The 19,272-nt window shown below is 48.4% G+C and overlaps 1 protein-coding gene across 1 annotated transcript in view; it reads right to left on the reverse strand.

Moving 5' to 3' along the window:
• Positions 1 to 18,564, reverse strand: part of LOC133342630 (voltage-dependent calcium channel subunit alpha-2/delta-2-like) — a 111,169-nt gene extending 92,605 nt beyond the window's left edge. The window contains exon 1 of the mRNA XM_061551906.1: positions 18,364 to 18,564. Within this exon, the coding sequence (XP_061407890.1) occupies positions 18,364 to 18,533 (170 nt within the window). The 5' untranslated portion in view covers positions 18,534 to 18,564. The remainder of the gene's footprint in view (positions 1 to 18,363) is intronic.
• Positions 18,565 to 19,272: the final 708 nt, after the last annotated feature.

Here is a 19,272-nt window from a genome sequence, read left to right on the forward strand (position 1 = left end):
GCCCCACTAACCAACACTGTGGTGATGTATAGTCAACTGACATGGCATAGAGAGGCCTTCATCCAGCAGTCAATTGACAAAGGGCAGCAAATAATTATTGAGAACACGCTATACCATCAATATCTGTAACCGTGTTTTATTACGCTCTGATATTCCGTAAATGTCACATGCTGATTCTCAAAAAATAAGACTTGAAGTAGAGTCCAAAAAGAGAGAAAATTGCACTGGAGAGTGGGATGTTTACAGAAATTACAGACGAACCTGTACACAGGCCATTCATTGCGAGACCTTTTACAAAACCACACATTTTACATTACAGCTCTCAGCTTGTTCAAAAACACTGCAATCACTACTGCAAGCAGGCGTACGTGTACGATGAACTTATTTCGCAGCGCGCGTACCCAACCGTGCCAAATTGAAAGGTGTGGGGGGGAAATGGATGTCTGAAAGGGTCTGTGCATCTCAACAGTGCGACTTTAATGCTAGGATTGGGTGCAGCAGAGTAGCTAGCGGTGGTTGACATGGACCCTGGTGCTAAAGTGAAATGGGGTCTCCTGTCTGTTATAGCCTGGCACCTGGGACCCTCTAGCCCGTGTACTTTGTAATCGGAACCCCCAAGAAAGTTATGTAATGGGCGAGGTTGCATGCTTATTCGCGCAGTCAGAAGATACGCTGAACAGTGAATCAAGACATTAATGCACAGTGGCCGCACGGAAAATATTTTACGCCGTCTCTATTCCAACGCCTCTGACCAAATCTCACAGAATGTGCCCAATCTCGTCAGATCTCGAAGCCAAGTCAGGTTTGATGAGCAGGCGGGGCAACCACCATGCACAGCAGGTCGTTATATGCTGCTGTTTGGCTAAGTGACGAGCAACAGAGCGCAGTGCAGCAAAATGCATTGTGGCAATGTAGTTCTATGTTGTGGCGCCTATGCTCCATACCTTCACCAATTCACACGGCCCAGCGGGGTGATGGATGGTCAAATAACCCCGACGGCCTGCACGGTGGGGAGAGGACGTCATCCAGCAGTGGACTGACAAAGGGCTGTACATGCACATTCTGCCATGCAGCCAACTGCATAGCCGAAGGAACAGATGCTGCTACAGCACGGTTCATGCCGGTGAGTGTCCTCTACAATCCATCACGTCTCCCCTCCTCCTTACAAAACACACACAACCATTTGTCATTTCGATTTTCGTTTATTTTGGAGTTCGCAAAGTGGAAAGCCCGAGACACAAATGCCTTTGCCTTTTGTCCTATAAATGATATTCCAATTGTGCTACGGGGTGTCACGTTGCGAGATTAAAATATTTTTTGTTATAATTTCGACTTGGAACGCGCCGTCGCACAGCGTTCACTCGCACTCGCAGCGAGAGACAATGACTCAACGGTGAAGAACCACAGACAGGTGGCTAGGCTGAACAAGCAAGGTGATGCATGCCTTGGCTAACAAAGCACCACCCTGCCACAGAAAGGATAAAGAAAATGTCATAATTACTTCTGAAGTCACCTGCACTCGGGACACATTTTGTTTATATGCTCTGCAAAAAAAGAGCGTTTGTCAATGAAAATGGAAAAGGTGGATACAGTATTCTCCAAACAGGAATAGTCATAAATAATTGGAAAACCCAGGTTTCCCACACTTTGAGGGTTCGGTTTGTGCGATTTCGCGTATACGCCGCTAACCTGTTTCTATCCAATGTGCACTGTAGAGCACGTGCTTTTAATTTACTCGTATGCGGCCCAACGTGGGACAACATTGTGTGCGTGCTGCGTGCGCTACTCGGGAGGCAGCCATCTCGTGGGGGTTTCGCTACGTGCCCCCCGTGTTTCGGAATGCATCTACTACCGCGTAGAGTGAGGGAGACCCGTATTTGCTCGCGAATGCATTGTTGACAGTTGAAATGACCAATTTGGTATTCATAAAAAAATTTTTTACAAATATTCCTGAGCACAAAAACCCCCAAGAGACTTCAAGTGGCCAGCAACAAGCAGAACTATTTGGGAGGGAATTCCATTCCTTGACAAACCTGGTTTAATTATCACGAGTGCTTTGCAAAGATTTGAACCCACAATCTCTCATGCCGGTGCCAGCTCAACACTCCCAACACAGTTGTTAGACCCCAAAGCCAGCGGACCACCTCTGTGCGAGCGCGACTTGGAGGTGCTGCATTCATATCCAACTTTTGTTGTTACCGCATCGTGGATCCGTTTAGAGAATGCCCCATGGTGAATAACACTCACACGTGAGACTGCCACTGCAAGCTCGTCTTCATTCGCTGTCACACCGCTGTTGATTACACAGGCCAGCGCTTTTGAATTGTTAAAACCCTCAGCCACCCCAATTACAAAGCAGCTTTTAAAGCCCTCTTGATAAGATGACGTTCACAATGCCGAATGGCGGAGCTTTTTATGTAATCCGCACACAGCCACATAATTCCAGTACGCTTAAGTCAGATGGGCCCAACGCAGTTAATTGAATGACTGACGATTTTACCCATTCAGTTGATACTGACTGCATCGGATGAAACCAAGACATTGGCCGTTGAGAAAAATCCGTTTAGGATTATAATATATATATAGCCACGAGACCAGAAAACGTCTCCAATTTAAACGTAAATGCAAGAAGATTATCCGAAGCATCTTAATCCTGTTTTTGGCCACAAGGACTTAAGTTAATTCCACCATAAATTGTGCGACACTATTCTACGTAATATTAACATTTTATTTCATAGTGTCATTCATAAAAACTGCAGCCCGAAATTCTGAACAAGGTGAACCACATTACTATCAATAACGGTACGAGAACACCACAGAAACAAAACGAACGCGACCAAGGGTACGGATGCGACTGCAACATGAACCAGGCGGGGAGGACAGTAAAACACTTTAAGCTCCTGAGATCAGCGAAAGTCTCGAGAGAAAAAAATGACAATAACGATAGTTCGATTTTACACGGAGCCGTTCGTGAAAACAGCACCCCCAAAACGCTGAACATCACAAAGCCCCAGCAAACATCAGCTGTGGGCAGCAATAAACGACAACTTTTCTGCAGAGCGATTTGAAAATATAAAAGGGAGCCGATTTGTCGTATGGTCAATGGGAGCTTATTCCGCACAGAAGAAGCTGCAAGAGCGAAAGCACCCCCTGCCAGCAGGCACGTTAAATGGGGTCACCTATGCCACATTCACGTGGCCGCTTAAATAGCGAGCCGGCCTGGCCTTCTTCTTCTTCTTTCGTGCGGCTGATGTAGATGCGGAGCAACAACTACAATTTTACATTCAGGTGGTCAAGCCGGATAACGGCGTCAGAAGCGGTTATCGTATTTGTGCATCGGGCCCGGTCACTGAACTGGACAGGCTCGGTCCAATTCCTGCACCAGCTTTACTGGGCCTCATGCGATGAACCCTCTGAGACAGTCCGTAACTCCTCCACAGGTTCAAGGCGCAAGAGAGACGCGCCGTCAGTATTTTTTTTGTTTCAAGTGGAATGACCAAAAATATAAATTTAGCTTGGGGAAGAAAAGAGGTAAGGGAGAACGGAATGGGAGGGGCCGAGGCTTTGTGTGTTTGGCAAAACAAACGAGCCACGTTGATACTGTTAGGTTTTTTTTTCAGTAAAGTCACGTAGGTAAAAAAATTAAATTAAAAGTTAATAAAAAGTCACGCAGGTAAAAAAATTAAATTAAAAGTTAATAAAAGTTAATAAAACTTATAATTTAATTTTTTTACCTAAAAGTTAATAACACTTTTAATTTAATTTTTTACCTACGTGACTTTACCGAAAAAAAACCTAACAGTATAAATCCTTGCAGTCACGAAAGCTTCAAATCTAGAATGTGCCACGTTGAGCCATTCCAAGGACAACCAAGCATGGCACGGGTCCAACTTCTAATGGTCATGGAGACGACGCATCAGGTATCCCAATCTGAAGCAATCCCTAATAGCCTCGGATCCAATCTCACTGACAAATCAACGTAACAGTTGTAGAAGCAGAACACAGTTCGAACGCTTGAGGCAACGGCCACAAAAAGCTAACGGGAAGGTGCACGAGTTATTGTTTAATAACGTTCGCTTGTTATATTTATTTGCTAATCATGTAGCTGCAAGTCAAAATAAGCATGGAGCACTTATAGGAGTGTGTTTTGGAACACAATGTTTTTCAACACGCAGCCATTATGTGTTTACAGCTCAGTCAAGCACTCTTGCCCTGTGTTTGGTGTGTCCAACACGATGGCATACAAGCCCATTCAACAACAGCCAATTCAATGGCGTGACTCATTTTTCCCAGGAAAAGCTGATAGGGTTCGGTCTTTGTGTTGTGCTTATTCATGCCAGTACACAGCAGCTGCTCCTAAGAGTTAGGAACACACTAAATCAGTCTGCCCTTTTTTGTAACCACCACAGTATAGCACCTTTTGCTTTGGTTAAAACTCTCAATGTGAAAAATAAGAATCCGTTCTTTCCCCCATCCCGTCTTGTACGCGTGCAGCCCTTAATCATGGGGGGGTTATTTGACCGCACATTACCACGCTGGTCAGTGCAGGTTGGTCAAGGTGAGAAGCATAAACGTGGGGGTGGAGGGGGGTGCATAGCAATACAGTAGAACAATAGATTTTGCTGCACTACCACTAGCCTCTGCAGCCCACAACACCCTAAGGGCCCTTTAATGCAGGAGACAATCGTTAAAAAAATTAACCCGTAAAAACTAAGTTTTTCACTATAAATCCTTTATATGCGTGGCGGCTAGAGTCCTCTCGTCCTCTGGCTTGAGATGGCTGCCACCTATGGGTCAGATGATTGCCTGCCACCATTAAGCAATTGGTAATTAAATATATATATTTTTTTTCCTAAAAAGTGTAAAGTTATGGAAAAAAATTTTCACGAAAATAAATTGTCACGCACAACGAGTCTGTGTGCAAAATGTCAGCTCGAGTGGATCACGGGAAGTGGGTTAAAAAACGACCGAAAGATTTGCACGGTCGTAAGCGCGCGCGCAAGCAAGCAAGTGAACTTATTGTAAAGGATTTAAAAAATGGTAAGATGTAAAAGTGCAAGACTGAAATTGCCGGCTCACGGCCACCGCTGGCAGAACGGCGTCCACTCGAGGGAGCTCGCGAGCCCATCGAGCGACGATAGTGGGAATCAGAATCTGAATTTTTACTGGAGAAATCCGATGAGCTAAAAAGCTCTTTTTCACAGATATCCAGTAGGGCCAGGTTAGAACGCTACAATAACAAATAATACAAAAAACACGACAGGAATTTTCCGATTTAAAGCTTTCGTGACTGCAGGGATTCATCTTCTCGGTTCTTTCGGTAAAGTCACGTAGAATGGAAATAATAAAAAAATAAAAACTACATAATAAAATAATTCTCACGACGTTATGGCCACAACGCAAGCAACCGTCCTCAGGTGGAGAGCAGGTCTGTCGAGAAGACACGACAGGAATTCAAGGTATAGGAAAGGTAAGCCAATCATTTTAAAATAAAAGATACAAATAAAACTAAAAACTATTGTTATTCTATCAGGTACGCTCCACTGAGACATATCACCAAGCGACCGGGCAGTCACAAATGACAGCTCACTGAAGTGTCCTTATCATCGCGTGGACATTTTACAGCAGCAAAATAAATATATACAAGTCATCTGAAGGACACGAATACCACATCCCACGTGGGTGAACCCAGACTGCTCGATTTCACGGAATGTCGCGACAGACGTCACAAGCGAGCTGACGCACTACGTCATCGACTGACGTCATTAACGCCACGTTGCCAGCTGCGTGGTGCGTCAGACAACAACAACAAACCCCACACACGCTCATTGAGCAGAAACTACAACCGGGCGGTGGGAGTGCATGGCTTGTTAAATATGTATACTGAAGGAGGGGGGGAAAAAAAACAAACACATATCCTCCGGGCACACGCCGAACAAAAGACCGACCGAACCAAATGATGCCACAGTCAAAGGGGCAGAATATTGAGCACACGTGCATCTACGACAGGTATCACGGAATCATTGGTACGAATTGTTCGTACGGGTGGGGTGGGTAGAAAGAGGGCCCGATTGCTTGCGTCTGTGAAGCGGCGGCCTCTGCCCCATGTTGTCTCCAGGGTTACTTGCTGATGTCATATCCTCGTGCACCTCCCAGCCATCACACCGGGCTGATAAACAACACGGTGGGAGCACTCGGGTGAACTATTCTCTTCACTGGAAAGATGAAGGAGGCATGTCACGTGTGCTTATTTATTTTGTCACTCTACAATGCAGGCATTTGCACATTTTTTTTAATACAACTGTCATCACCATCACCTGAATTAATGTGAGCACGATTCGCAGACATGCTCTACTGCTGGTTCTGAGCCTCTCCATGCTTAAGCCTCCCTATCCATGTTTTTTGAAACAGAGATCGATTCTTAGTGGTGATACAGATGATAAACCATCAGTTATTCTCTATTCACTGTTGGACAAAAGCACTGCTTGACACTTTTCTCACACAGTTCCTATAAAGTCTGCGAATGCTCGATTATATCTGCACACTTCAATAACACGCACACTTCCACCACGTACAACACCACCGAACACAATGTTTACTTGAACGTGTTAAGACAGCGGTCGGGAACCTATGGCTCGCGAGCCATATATGGCTCTTCCAGTGACGGCATATGGCTCCCAGACAATTTTGAGTTGAAAAAAAAAATCAGTTTGGAACTGATTTAAAAATACTTAAATACATTTCACGGGTCACGCCTGCATGAAGCTCAACCTCAGCACGTATGAACCAGACTACAAGGCCATCAGCAAAACCATGCAGCACCAGAAGTCGCATTAAAAGTAAGACATATTTAATGTATTATACGTTAAAAATACTATATGGCTCTCAATGAAATATATTTAGAAATATTTGGCTTTTATGGCTCTCCCAGTCAAAAAGGTTCCCGACCCCTGTGTTAAGATGTTGTACAATGAGTAGGTATCCAAGTGGCTCAGAGATCAGTGCATTAAGATGGTACCGCTGATATCCTGGGTTCATATCCAGACAGCCGCCTGTTATCAAACTGGGTTCCCCATGTGACGGGGGAGTTCATGGCCTCAGCCCGGTCACCAAAGACTGCAACGCATCATATAAGTTTGGTGCTGCACTAAGTTCGGCTCAATTCGTAACCTGAGAATGAAACAAATTGGTTTGACTGTCACGTGACAACACTACTCTCGGTGGCAAAGCAGAGGTAACTTGAATGGATCTCAGAGGCAGATCTGTGATATCCATTCCTGTTGGCTGATCTCCAACACAAATGGTTGCCATCGCTCTTCCAGTTTCAAATGGGATTAAATATAATTGCAGAAAATTATGATATTGTTAAAATGCTATCAAAGAGCGCAGGGAAAGCTGGGGTCCGTTTCAAACATTTGCAGCAAAATACCAATCTGCCAGACACACGTTAAACTCCAATACTCGAGGCTCGAAATGAAGTATTTATTTACACAAGGCCAGCCAGCCACTCCGTAATAACAATTTAGCGGCAGGCGAAGGGCAGCTGCCAAAACTGCAGCAGAATATACTGCTAAGCAAGAGCAGGCTGCCAAATAAATGTACATAAATGCTATTAAAAGCCAACACGATCCAATAAAGGAGCCCCTTGTTTAGCGTGGCCCATGAGGTTAAAGAGCACCCACTTTCAAATTATCTTTACCCCTCTGTTTATGAATGTGCTCCCAGGAGGGGGCAGAGTGACTCGGAGGGGGATATTGCTACGACCGTACTGGAATCTCGTCGGTCAACAGCGCACAACCGCCGAGTACTCCGTTCGAATCCCAGCGGCCACCTGCGATTAAACTGGAGTTTCAATGCAAATAAGTTCATCGTTTCAGCCCAGTCACCAATGACTGCACAAAAATAATAATTGCATGAAAGGTCGTTGTTATTTTTTATTTGCATACTGTAGCGGTAAAAATTAAAAAAATGGTCCGATTGACGCGTGGTAAAGAAATATGTTTTACAGACGTACAGAAGCACTCTGCCACAACTTCAGCAGAATTACTGTGATGTCATCTTCTGGGTTGCTTCTATGACACATGGTGGTGCAATGCTCACTGCGAAAGTCACAAATCTAAATACGTTTGTCCCACGACATGATGCCGATAGAACAATTGGGAATATATTTTTGTCCATTTTGTGCTTGTGCCACACCGTGTCACCTGTCTGGTAATTTTCGCCCACAAATTCCCAGATGCCCCACTAGATGGTAAGACAGAGCTCCAATTAAGCAGGCAGGCAGACTGGCGTTCATTCATTATATATATTTTTTCAGGGTATTTCATAAACATATGCAACACAACCAATTGTGCCCATCGTATATATTTTTTCCAAGAGGCGCAGAAACATCCTTCTGGAATTCTGTCAGGCGAGCGTCATGCCAAGTCAAGAGATTGGCCCTGGTAAACAATGCCACAAAACTACTTCTACCTTCAATTCTGTAAGCCTCTCTCTTTACCCAAAGCCACACGGCACTCTTTCACATTAGTTTTCACTGCTCGCATCCCAATGGCAATACTGGAAACGCATATCCTTAAAACAAAACCCGAAATAATATCAAATGGATAAATGAGCTATGTTTCAGACAACAAAGGGCAGTGACGCAAACTCCGTTGTTGTACTCGACTTTCCAACGTATATACACTCCCCTCCTTCACCAAACCGCACTGCCGCCCACCCAGTGCGGTGGAGCATCGTCAAATAACCCCCACGGCCCACAGCGCGCGGGGAGGCCCTCATACGGCAAGTGAATTGACACAAGCAGGGCCATGGCTTGTACCTACTCGTACAAACGAGCTCGTAGCGACAGTCCGAGAGGAGGGCGTGTGGAGTGTATTGCTGAAGTGCCTTTGTCTTCCGACCGACATGAAAATAGGATTGGAGAGGGGCCATGAAGAGCACACTCGCAATGCAGCGGCTGCAGCAGAAGGGGGAGGGGGGCAGATTCCAAGAACACAGGATGAGATGTTACTATCCTTTGTGCAAGCACTTCCAAGAGTTCATGAACAGTGAGCCTGGTGAAATTTGGGGAGCGCATCGTCAGTAGTGAACCTTTGGTTCCTAGGGTGTTTCGGCCTTTCATACTATACACCCTCCTTAAAGGCGGCCAGCGACAGGGTGATCAATCCTACGTTTGCGTCCCATTCCCAATTAGTCATAGGAGTTGCCTTGTTGTTGATGGCCAACATCCCATGGGACTATGCATGGCAGGGGCGTCCTCCTCCCTGAGTCAAGCATTGTTGACTGCATACCTCCTGGCCCTCTCACTTTGGGGCCCAGCTGGGGTCTTTTATTTAAGGACGACCTGGCCACGGCTCTCATTTGGGATGGAACTCGGAGAGCAGAGAAGCGAGCGAAGCAATCACGATGTCACTCCTCTCAGAATATTTAGCGTACACGTGCGCATGGACAGCCCTTTCGTCAAACCACTGGTGGACGAGGGCCTTCCCACACCGTGCTGGTTGCCGGGGGATTACGTGACCATAACTCGCCATGCTGGTCAAACGCAGGATCGGTGTAGGCGATGAGAATGGACGCGGGGGGGGCCATATAAGTACGGTACGATGGATTTTGCTGCACTGCCGTCTGCTGACAATGTCGCCACTATAAACTAAACTAAAACTATCAACTATTTTTATTTGACCAGGTAAGGCCCACTGAGTTATACAAGTTCTTTTTCAGAAGCCACCTGGCCACAAATGATAGCTCAACGAAGTGGCTTATCGTGTGGAAATCTATAGCAGCCAAATACTTGAAACGCGTGTTTCTAAATGTGGAGGGAAAAGCCAGAGTACCCGGAGAAAAATCCACGCGACCACGGGGAGAGAGACACGCAAACTCCCAAATATCCAGCAGGCGTCAGGGTCGTGGATTGAACCCACGGCCTCCTGTATACCAGGCAAGGTAGTAAACATCTCGCCACCGTGGTGCCTGGGGGGGGGGGTCGCTCATCCAAGTGCTATCCTGCCTCAGCGCTGCTTAGCATCCAAGATCTGATGAAACTGGGTGCCTTCCAGGTGATTTAGTCATAGACGCTTTCAAATGCCATCACACACAAAATCTCTCTCCACTGTATTACACAACGTACATACCGCAGGTGTGTATAATTATACACGCTTCGAGGCAAGTACAGCAGCTTATAAATAAACTAAACTATTAAGTCGTTTTTTTTCTTCAAAATCTGTAGATCTCGTCTCATTTCATAATGTGGGTTTGTTATATTCCATTACTTAATTGGTTTCTCTCAGAACACTAAACTGCTACAATGTAATCTGCCCGAGTGGTGGGACTAGACCGGCTACGTTTGCACGCTTAAAACACTGCCAAGAAGCACTACTTTTTCCCAAGGTGTTTTTTTAGAGGCATTGTTTATTTGCTTTACGATGCACGAAGCAGACAACCGTGGCATTTCCTGCATTGAATAACGGGGGGGGGGGGGGGGGGGGGGAACCGGCTGCACAAAATTTCTATGTCAGCGACACACAACCTCCCTCGTTTGAAATGCATTTTGAGTGATGAAAGCGTTGTATTTGAGCCATCATAGCTCTTTTGGTTTTGAGGAAAAAAAATACTAAACGAGAGCCTTGTCCAGAGTAAAAGCCAGCAACATTAAGCTTCTGTGCGGATTACAACGAACAATGGGACCCCATCACTCAGGACAGCACCGATCCTGTAGGTCTCACAGATGGAATATAACATTGAGCAAATTCAATGGGAAGGTGTAACGGAGGAGAAATACACACAGCGCGTAATCTGTAGGCCATTTAGCAGCAAACTTTCTTTATACTCTTAGATTTTTTCGGTAAAGTCACGTAGGTAAAAAAAATTAATTAAAATTACTAAAAGTAATAATAGAAACGTGAAGTCATTTATGGACGGCCCCTTTGCAGGTAATTGTCCAGAAAGCCATACTAAAGTATCTCGCCTATTTTGAGAGCGTGCATTTTCAACATCAGACGGTATATTTATTTTCGTTATGAGTAACATGGACCAGGTTGACCGTGCATTGTGAACTTGTACTCAGAAGAATTCCGATATAGTTTGCAATAGACATAAGCGCGTTCACTTTGGAAAAACTTTCTTCCAATATAAAAGGCTGACTTTTATCCGCATTGATTTATATCTACTGTCTCGATATTGGACTACGATAACAAACAAAATCTACAGACTGTTAATGAATACATCGAGATTTGGCTTTGTGTTTGTCCAAGCAGAAGTTTGTATCGTTTCTGTGCTTTGCACCACACAATACTCCCTCTTCACACGTTAAGGACATTTGCGTTATGGTGACACGTAATATTTTGTAGAGATTATTAACATTTTATCAGCAGGGAAGTCTTTGCAATCTTTTAGGTGGCCGTGGTGGATGTATGTTGGATAAGCGCCACAGATTTACTTGTATAATGGATCAACTTTACTAAGAGGTGGCACGATATAATCTTACAAATGTTGCCTCTCATCTCAGTTGCTTTTGAACAAAGGTTGACCTGTGCTACGCTGATTTAAGTGTCTGGTCGTCTGCTTGGAAAGCCACAAGTCATTTGATGAAAAAGGGATAAGAAAGTAGGGGTTGCAACATTTCAATCTCCAAATGCAAAATTATCCCACGGGTCTTGTTTGGTTCTGATTGAAAATGCAATTAAATCTCCCCCCTCTCTCTCGACTCAAAGTGTACTACGGTCCATACATATCTGGACACCTGCCTTAACGATTTTAAAAGTTATGCACTGCCCAAACGTACATTTCTTTTGATTAAATCACAGTCTGTTACAGGTATGTAAAATAAAATAAAAATTGTCAAGGTTCCGTCCGTCCGTCCGTCTGTCACGCTCTGGATCTCCCAAAAGGTACATGGGAGGAAAATGCGCACGCAAAGAAAATAACACATCTTGCCTACGACTTCCCCGGGAAATTGTATAAGGTGAGTAAATATACGTAACACATCTACCCAACATTGATGTATTACTTACAATTAACATGCTGCAGCGGGCAAAAAAATACACAATATTTAATAGGCAACACTCGCATGCACAATTCCCTTGCTCTCAGAGTCCGAGTTGGTACAGTCCACATTTGGGGAGCGAAAAGTGGCATTGCACCTTCCACCGCGCTCACCGTCGGTTGTGGTTATATTGCGGATGTTGTGGTTATAATGTGGATGTTGTGGTCGTAGTTGTGGTTATATTGCGGATGTTGTGGTTACAGTTGTGGTTATATTGCGGATGTTGTGGTTACAGTTGTGATTATATTGCAAATGTTGTGGTTATAGTTGTGGTTATATTGCAGATGTTGTGGTTATATTGCAGATGTTGTGGTTACAGTTGTGATTATATTGCAAATGTTGTGGTTATAGTTGTGATTATATTGCAAATGTTGTGGTTATATTGCAGATGTTGTGGTTATAGTTGTGGTTATATTACGGATGTTGTGGTTATAATTGTGGTTATATTGCGGATGTTGTGGTTATATGGTATTTATAGTTGCGGTTATGTGTATGTAGAACTTCTTTCACACCATACGTAGCCAACCGTGCTAATCGGAGGTGCTAGTTGTGGCTATGTGGGAGTTATGATTGTGTTTAGCAATACATAGCTGTCAAACCCATACGGTTTACCCGTATTCTTGTACAGGGAAATTGAGTTCAGGTCCATATGTGATGGGACTTTGTAGGATGAACGCTGAGATGTATAAAGGCACGGGGTGACCAAGAGGGTCTGAATTGGTCTGTAATAAGTTAGGCACTGATAAGGGGTTGACAGGTATGGAAATTGGGTGGTTGAACTTATGGGTCTCTTTCTGTAGTTAGTATTATAATGGCGTTGTTGTGGTGATGGTTATGTGCTCATATTTTTTTTGAATAATATTATGGCTGTGGTTATGTGGATGTTATATGGTGGTTTTAGTTGTGTTCATCATGTGGTTATGGTTATAATGTGGATTTCGTGTTTGTGTGTTATATTGTGCTTGTGGTTTTGTTCTGACAATTGTGGTTGTGGTTATAAATTGGTCGTTATATTCTGGTAATGTGGTTATAGGTGTGATTATAATGCGGGTGTAGTTATATTGCAGATGTTGTACATATGTGGTTTTCGTAGGGGTTATGTGGTAGTAATTGATATACTGGTTGTGGATATAGTGTGGCTTCAGTTCTGGTTGTAAAGTAGTTGTACATTTGTCTTGGTAATATTTATGCATGTGCCGTGGATGTTAACATATATATTGTTGTAATGACGTAGATTTTGACTTAAGGCTTTCGTGACTGCAGGAATTCATATTCCTTGGGTCTTTCGGTAAAGTCACGTAGATGGAACAAAAAAGAAAGTGAATAAAATAATAATAAAAATATCACGACGTTTCGATCACAACACAAGCAATCGTCATCAGGAGAATTGCTTGTGTTGCGATCGAAACGTCGTTATATTTTGATTATTTTTTATTCACTTTATTTTCATTTTTTTATTTTATTGTTCCATCTACGTGACTTTACCGAAAGACCCAAAGCATGACGTAGATTGTTGGTGATATGAACAATGATAAATGTTGTTTTGTCATGTTATTGTCACTGAAAAACAAACAGGAAGACACCCATATCGCTTGCAATTAACTTAAGTTATATACGCGCAAAAACATGGCCAGTAAAAGTCAACACATAAATAAAGAACACAGACATGTACAAATATATGAAAAGAACAATGGCATGTGGATTTTTGCACAATAAAATATTGCACAAAGAACACAAATAACTCAACTGGAGAGTAAATATATATTCTTTATTTGTAACATTATTTATACCAAATAAATAATACATGACACATTAACAAAAGAGAATAAAAACTACACAGTGCTAAAAATATTTTTCCAAACATAAATAAAATAGGCCTCATCAATTGATGACCACCGCAACACGACAATCCATAACTTATAACGCAATCATATCACACGCAAGTGTCATGAGATCAAGTCACATGGGGCAGCTATCACCCTGGGAACAAACGGATCCTCTTTCTCCTCCCTCAGATCCGTTCAGCCCGAAACAGCCTAGGGAACGACACGTGAGTGAATGGCAAAGGTGTGCGAATTGTGGACGGGGGAGGGGGGGGGCAGGGGGCTGGCCTTGGCTTGACAGGGGTGGCAGGGCACGATGAAAATGTACCCACGTCCCCAAACCCTGAGTAGTCTCAACACAGCTACTCCGGCAGGTATTAGTGTGCCAATGCCTTCCCCCTACCCTAAGACGGCCAGTCAGCGAAGCCGGCTGTCTGGCTGTGTGTCCCCCCCCCCAAACACCCCCCCCCCCAGTTGCTTGGTACAGTAGCGTCTAAAGATAGCAAAGCACACCAGCCTTTTTAAGGCAAGCATTGGCTGTCCGGACCGGCTAAAATAGCCGACTGGTCACAACCTCGCCGGCCGGTCTCCCTGTTACACAAACCCAACATGTGGCAAAATGGCATACGTGAAGTAAATGCGTACACAGTTGTTTGCGTACTGTATGCGAGGGTATAAAGCAAAAAAATGGGGGGGGGAGGGGGGGGCAATGTTGTCACAGCAATTATAATGACACGCAACAAGAGTAGATAGGTAGGCGGGCGAGCGTGGCTCACGCTCTATAGGAGCCTCACGCATTCAGAGCCAGAATCCAGAGAGCTTTAATGCAGGGTTGGTGGGTGAGTGCGGTGGTGGGTGATAGGGTTGATGGGTGAGAGGGATGGTGGGTGAGAGGGTTGGTGGGTGAGAGGGATGGTGGGTGAGAGGGATGATGGGTGAGAGGGATGGTGGATGAGAGGGGTGGTGGGTGAGAGGGGTGGTGGGTGAGAGGGATGGTGGGTGAGAGGGGTGGTGGGTGAGAGGGATGGTGGGTGAGAGGTATGGTGGGTGAGAGGGATGGTGGGTGAGAGGGGTGGTGGGTGAGAGGGGTGGTGGGTGAGATGGGTGGTGGGTGAGAGGTATGGTGGGTGAGAGGGATGGTGGGTGAGAGGGGTGGTGGGTGAGAGGGGTGGTGGGTGAGAGGGATGGTGGGTGAGAGGTATGGTGGGTGAGAGGGGTGGTGGGTGAAAGGGGTGGTGGGTGAGTGGGGTGGTGGGTGAGAGGGGTGGTGGGTGAGAGGGGTGGTGGGTGAGAGGGGTGGTGGGTGAGAGGGGTGGTGGGTGAGAGGGGTGGTGGGTGAGAGGGGTGGTGGGTGAGAGGGGTGGTGGGTGAGAGGGGTGGTGGGTGAGAAGGGTGGTGGGTGAGTTGGTTGGTGGGTGAGAGGGTTGGTAGGTGAGATGGTTGGTGGGTGAGAGGGGTGGTGGGTGATAGGGTTGGTGGGTGATAGGGTTGGTGGGTGAGAAAGATGGTGGGTGAGCGGGGTGGTGAGAGGGGTGGTGGGTGAATGGGGTGGTGGGTGAGAAGGATGGTGGGTGAGCGGGGTGGTGAGAGGGGTGGTGGGTGAATGGGGTGGTGAGAGGGGTGGTGGGTGAATGGGGTGGTGGGTGATAGGGTTGGTGGGTGAGCGGGGTGGTGGGTGAGCGGGGTGGTGGGTGAGCGAGGTGGTGGGTGAGAGGGGTGGTGGGTGAGAGGGGTGGTGGGTGAGAGGGATGGTAGGTGAGTAGGGTGGTGGGTGAGAGGGGTGGTGGGTGAGAGGGTTGGTGGGTGAGAGGGGTGGTGGGTGAGAGGTGTGGTGGGTGAGAGGGGTGGCGGGGGGGGGATGGTGGAAGAGATCGCACACCCATGCTCGCCCCGTCGCCCCGCGAGTGCTATCCCCCCTCGCCCCGCGAGTGCTATCCCCCCTCGCCCCTCCTGACACGAGATGAATATCGCTGGCAGCTACGGCGGCGGCGGCGGCAGCAGCTGCTGCAATATGTAGGGTGATGGAGATTGGGGACAGCGATTGCCCACGGAGGGCGGAATCGTGCCGATAGAATCTTCTCAGCGCAAAGCTCCTTTCCTATACGCCTCCTTTCCATCGCAGTCATCTCCATGACACTCTTTTCCCTCCGCTTGTGATCCGCTCGACACACACACACGCGCGCACACACAGCCTTAGACGTAATTCGTAGACTATGCGTACACATGCAATCTGTACGTCGAGCCGTTGTTGTGCCTTCATTTTTTTACGGGCTGCGTTTCCTAAGACACGTAAAAACGCCGGTCTGCAAAACGCAGTGCCCAAAACACTAAATACACGTTATATTTTAATAACAATGATACAACATACGCGAATACGTTGATACATTTAACGCAATAAGTGGTCACGCAGCAACCGGCATCAATATTTTAACACGTTGCATACATATTAATGTGGAAAACACTATAAATGAGAGCATTACGAGGACATCAATAATAACATGGAAACACACAATCGTCGCAGTGGTAATAACAATTCAGCAGTGATAACGTGAACAGCAGCGAGATGGGAATGAGTTGGCAACCCCAGGGTGACATGTCCATCACGTAGAATAGACATGGCCACGGGGAAGCCACTGCCCTGTTCACAGACACCGCTCACCCTCATTGACACTGCCCATTGAACTAAACTGCCCTCTCTCACGCTGCCCCCTCTCACGCTGCCCCTCTCACGCTGCCCCTCTCACGCTGCCCCCTCTCACGCCGCCACACTCACGCCGCCCCACTCACGCCGCCCCACTCACGCTGCCCCACTCACACCGACGCTGCCCCTCTCACACCAACGCTGCCCCTCTCACGCTGCCCCTACTCACGCTGCCCCCACTCACGCTGCCCCTCTCACGCTGCCCCTCTCACGCTGCCCCTCTCACGCTGCCCCTCTCACGCTGCCCCTCTCACGCTGCCCCTCTCACGCTGCCCCTCTCACGCTGCCCCTCTCACGCTGCCCCTCTCACGCTGCCCCTCTCACGCTGCCCCTCTCACGCTGCCCCTCTCACGCTGCCCCTCTCACGCTGCCCCTCTCACGCTGCCCCTCTCACGCTGCCCCACTCACGCTGCCCCTCTCACGCTGCCCCTCTCTCCCTGCCCCTCTCACGCTGCCCCACTCACGCTGCCCCACTCACACTGCCCCTCTCACGCTGCCCCCTCTTACGCTGCCCCACTGACGCTGCCCCTCTCACGCTGCCCCTCTCACGCTGCCCCTCTCACGCTGCCCCTCTCACACCAACGCTGCCCCTCTCACGCTGCCCCCACTCACACTGCCCCACTCACGCTGCCCCTCTCACACTGACACTGCCCCCTCTCACGCTGCCCCTCTCACGCCGCCCCACTCACGCTGCCCCTCTCACACTGCCCCTTTCACACTGCCCCACTCACACTGCCCCTTTCACACTGCCCCACTCACGCTGCCCCTCTCACACTGACACTGCCCCCTCTCACGCTGCCCCTCTCACGCCGCCCCACTCACGCCGCCCCTCTCACACTGCCCCACTCACGCCGCCCCTCTCACGCTGCCCCACTCACCCTGCCCCACTCACGCTGCCCCACTTACACTGCCCCACTCACACTGCCCCATTCACGCTGCCCCACTCACGCTGCCCCTCTCACGCTGCCCCACTTACACTGCCCCACTCACACTGCCCCTCTCACGCTGCCCCTCTCACGCTGCCCCTCTCACGCTGCCCCTCTCACGCTGCCCCACTCACACTGCCCCTCTCACACCGACACTGCCCCTCTCACGCTGCCCCACTCACACCGACACTGCCCTCCTGAATTCACTCAACTGTTCTTGGCTGTCCCACTGCACTTTGAATGCCCCCCCCCTCTCCTTCTCTAACTGCCCTCTCTATATCTCACTGCCCTCTATTCATATACAGTACAGCATTATCATTCATTCGCCACGAACTCTTCCACTCAGCATGCCACCCCCACTGCCCTCCCTCACTCACCATGCCCCCATCATTCTCACTGCCCATGCCCCTCTCTCTTAACCCTATCCATGTCCTCTCTAAGTAACCATACACTCACTCCGCTCTCATTAACTATGCAGTCACTCTCACTTCTCTCGCTCTCTCTCTCTCGCTGTCCATGCCCTCCCACGATCCTACCTCCAATTAACCATTCACTCTCTCACCGCCAATGCCCTCTCACTAACCATGCTCTCACTATCTCTCTCTTACTTACCATGCCCCCCCGCCCTTACACCACTGCCCCATCCATGCCCTGTGGTCATAACGGTCACCAAACAATGTCCAGTCTCCTGCCACTCACAATGACACATGGACCACTTGAGGCCCATGCCCTCCCTTCTCACTGCCACCACGCGTGCCCCGTCTCACTGTGGCCCCATCCACGACCATCACCACCACCCCCAACGTCCCTCACTCACCGGCAAACAGCCGCACACAAACACACGCACGCACTCAGCACGCACTCACTCACCTCTCCCCCTGAGGGAACGAGTCCTGCGCCCCGGGCTGCACGAGCGACAGCAGCAGCAGCAGCGCCAGCAGCAGCGGCTCGAGCAGCGAGGCGAGGGACGGCAGCCGCGACCCGGGCGGTCGCCGGAGCGGCGAGAGCGCCGCGTCCGCCGCCGATCGCCTCCTCGCCATCTTTCAGGCGGCGGTCCTTGCCGAGCGCCGCTTAACGGCGCCTCCGCCAATCCGCGTCCTCGTTACGTCGGGGGGCGGGGCGAGCATCGCGGGGGGTGGGGGGGGGCGTCGTTGACCAATCACATCACGTTGTGCCTGGTGGGGGGGGGGGGGGGGAGGAGATAGAGGGCGGGGCTAAGGTAAGAGGCGGGGTGAGATAATTAAATGGGCGGGGCTAGTTATGTTAATTGAAGAGGGAGGGGGCAATTGTAGTGGGTGGGGGGGATGGGTTTGGGGGGTAGGGTGAATAGAGGCGGGGCGATCTATGCATATGAAGGGGCGGGGTGCAGAGGGGGGGGTCTATTGTTTGGGGGGCGAGGGTGGGGGGGCTCGTGCAGCACGTGGGGTGACAGCTGATGGCTTTTAAAAAGGCGTGGTCGGTTTGACAAGCACGCGTTGGACACAGCGTGAACGCACCTGCATGTCTGTGGGTGTCGTGGGGAGCGGTGGTGCAGCGGTTAGCGCGCTGCGCTACGAACCTGGCGACCCGGGTTCGATGCCCGCTCACGGCCAACACCAGTGACGATTATCTGAACCGGTCCTAGGCCTCACCTAGGTCGACTCAGCCTCAAATGAGTACCTGGTGCGACGTGTAAACATCGCCACGAGGGAGACAAAGGCGGCCGGGCGTGGTGTTGGCCACCCACCCCCTCGTGTGCCGTGTCGGCCTTTATAGGTGCTCGCTAACAAAACTTGCCCC

Source organism: Lethenteron reissneri, chromosome 15 (assembly GCF_015708825.2).
Source record: "Lethenteron reissneri isolate LAM-NWPU_2019-01 chromosome 15, ASM1570882v1, whole genome shotgun sequence".
In the NCBI taxonomy this organism is placed as follows: Eukaryota; Metazoa; Chordata; class Hyperoartia; order Petromyzontiformes; family Petromyzontidae; genus Lethenteron; species Lethenteron reissneri.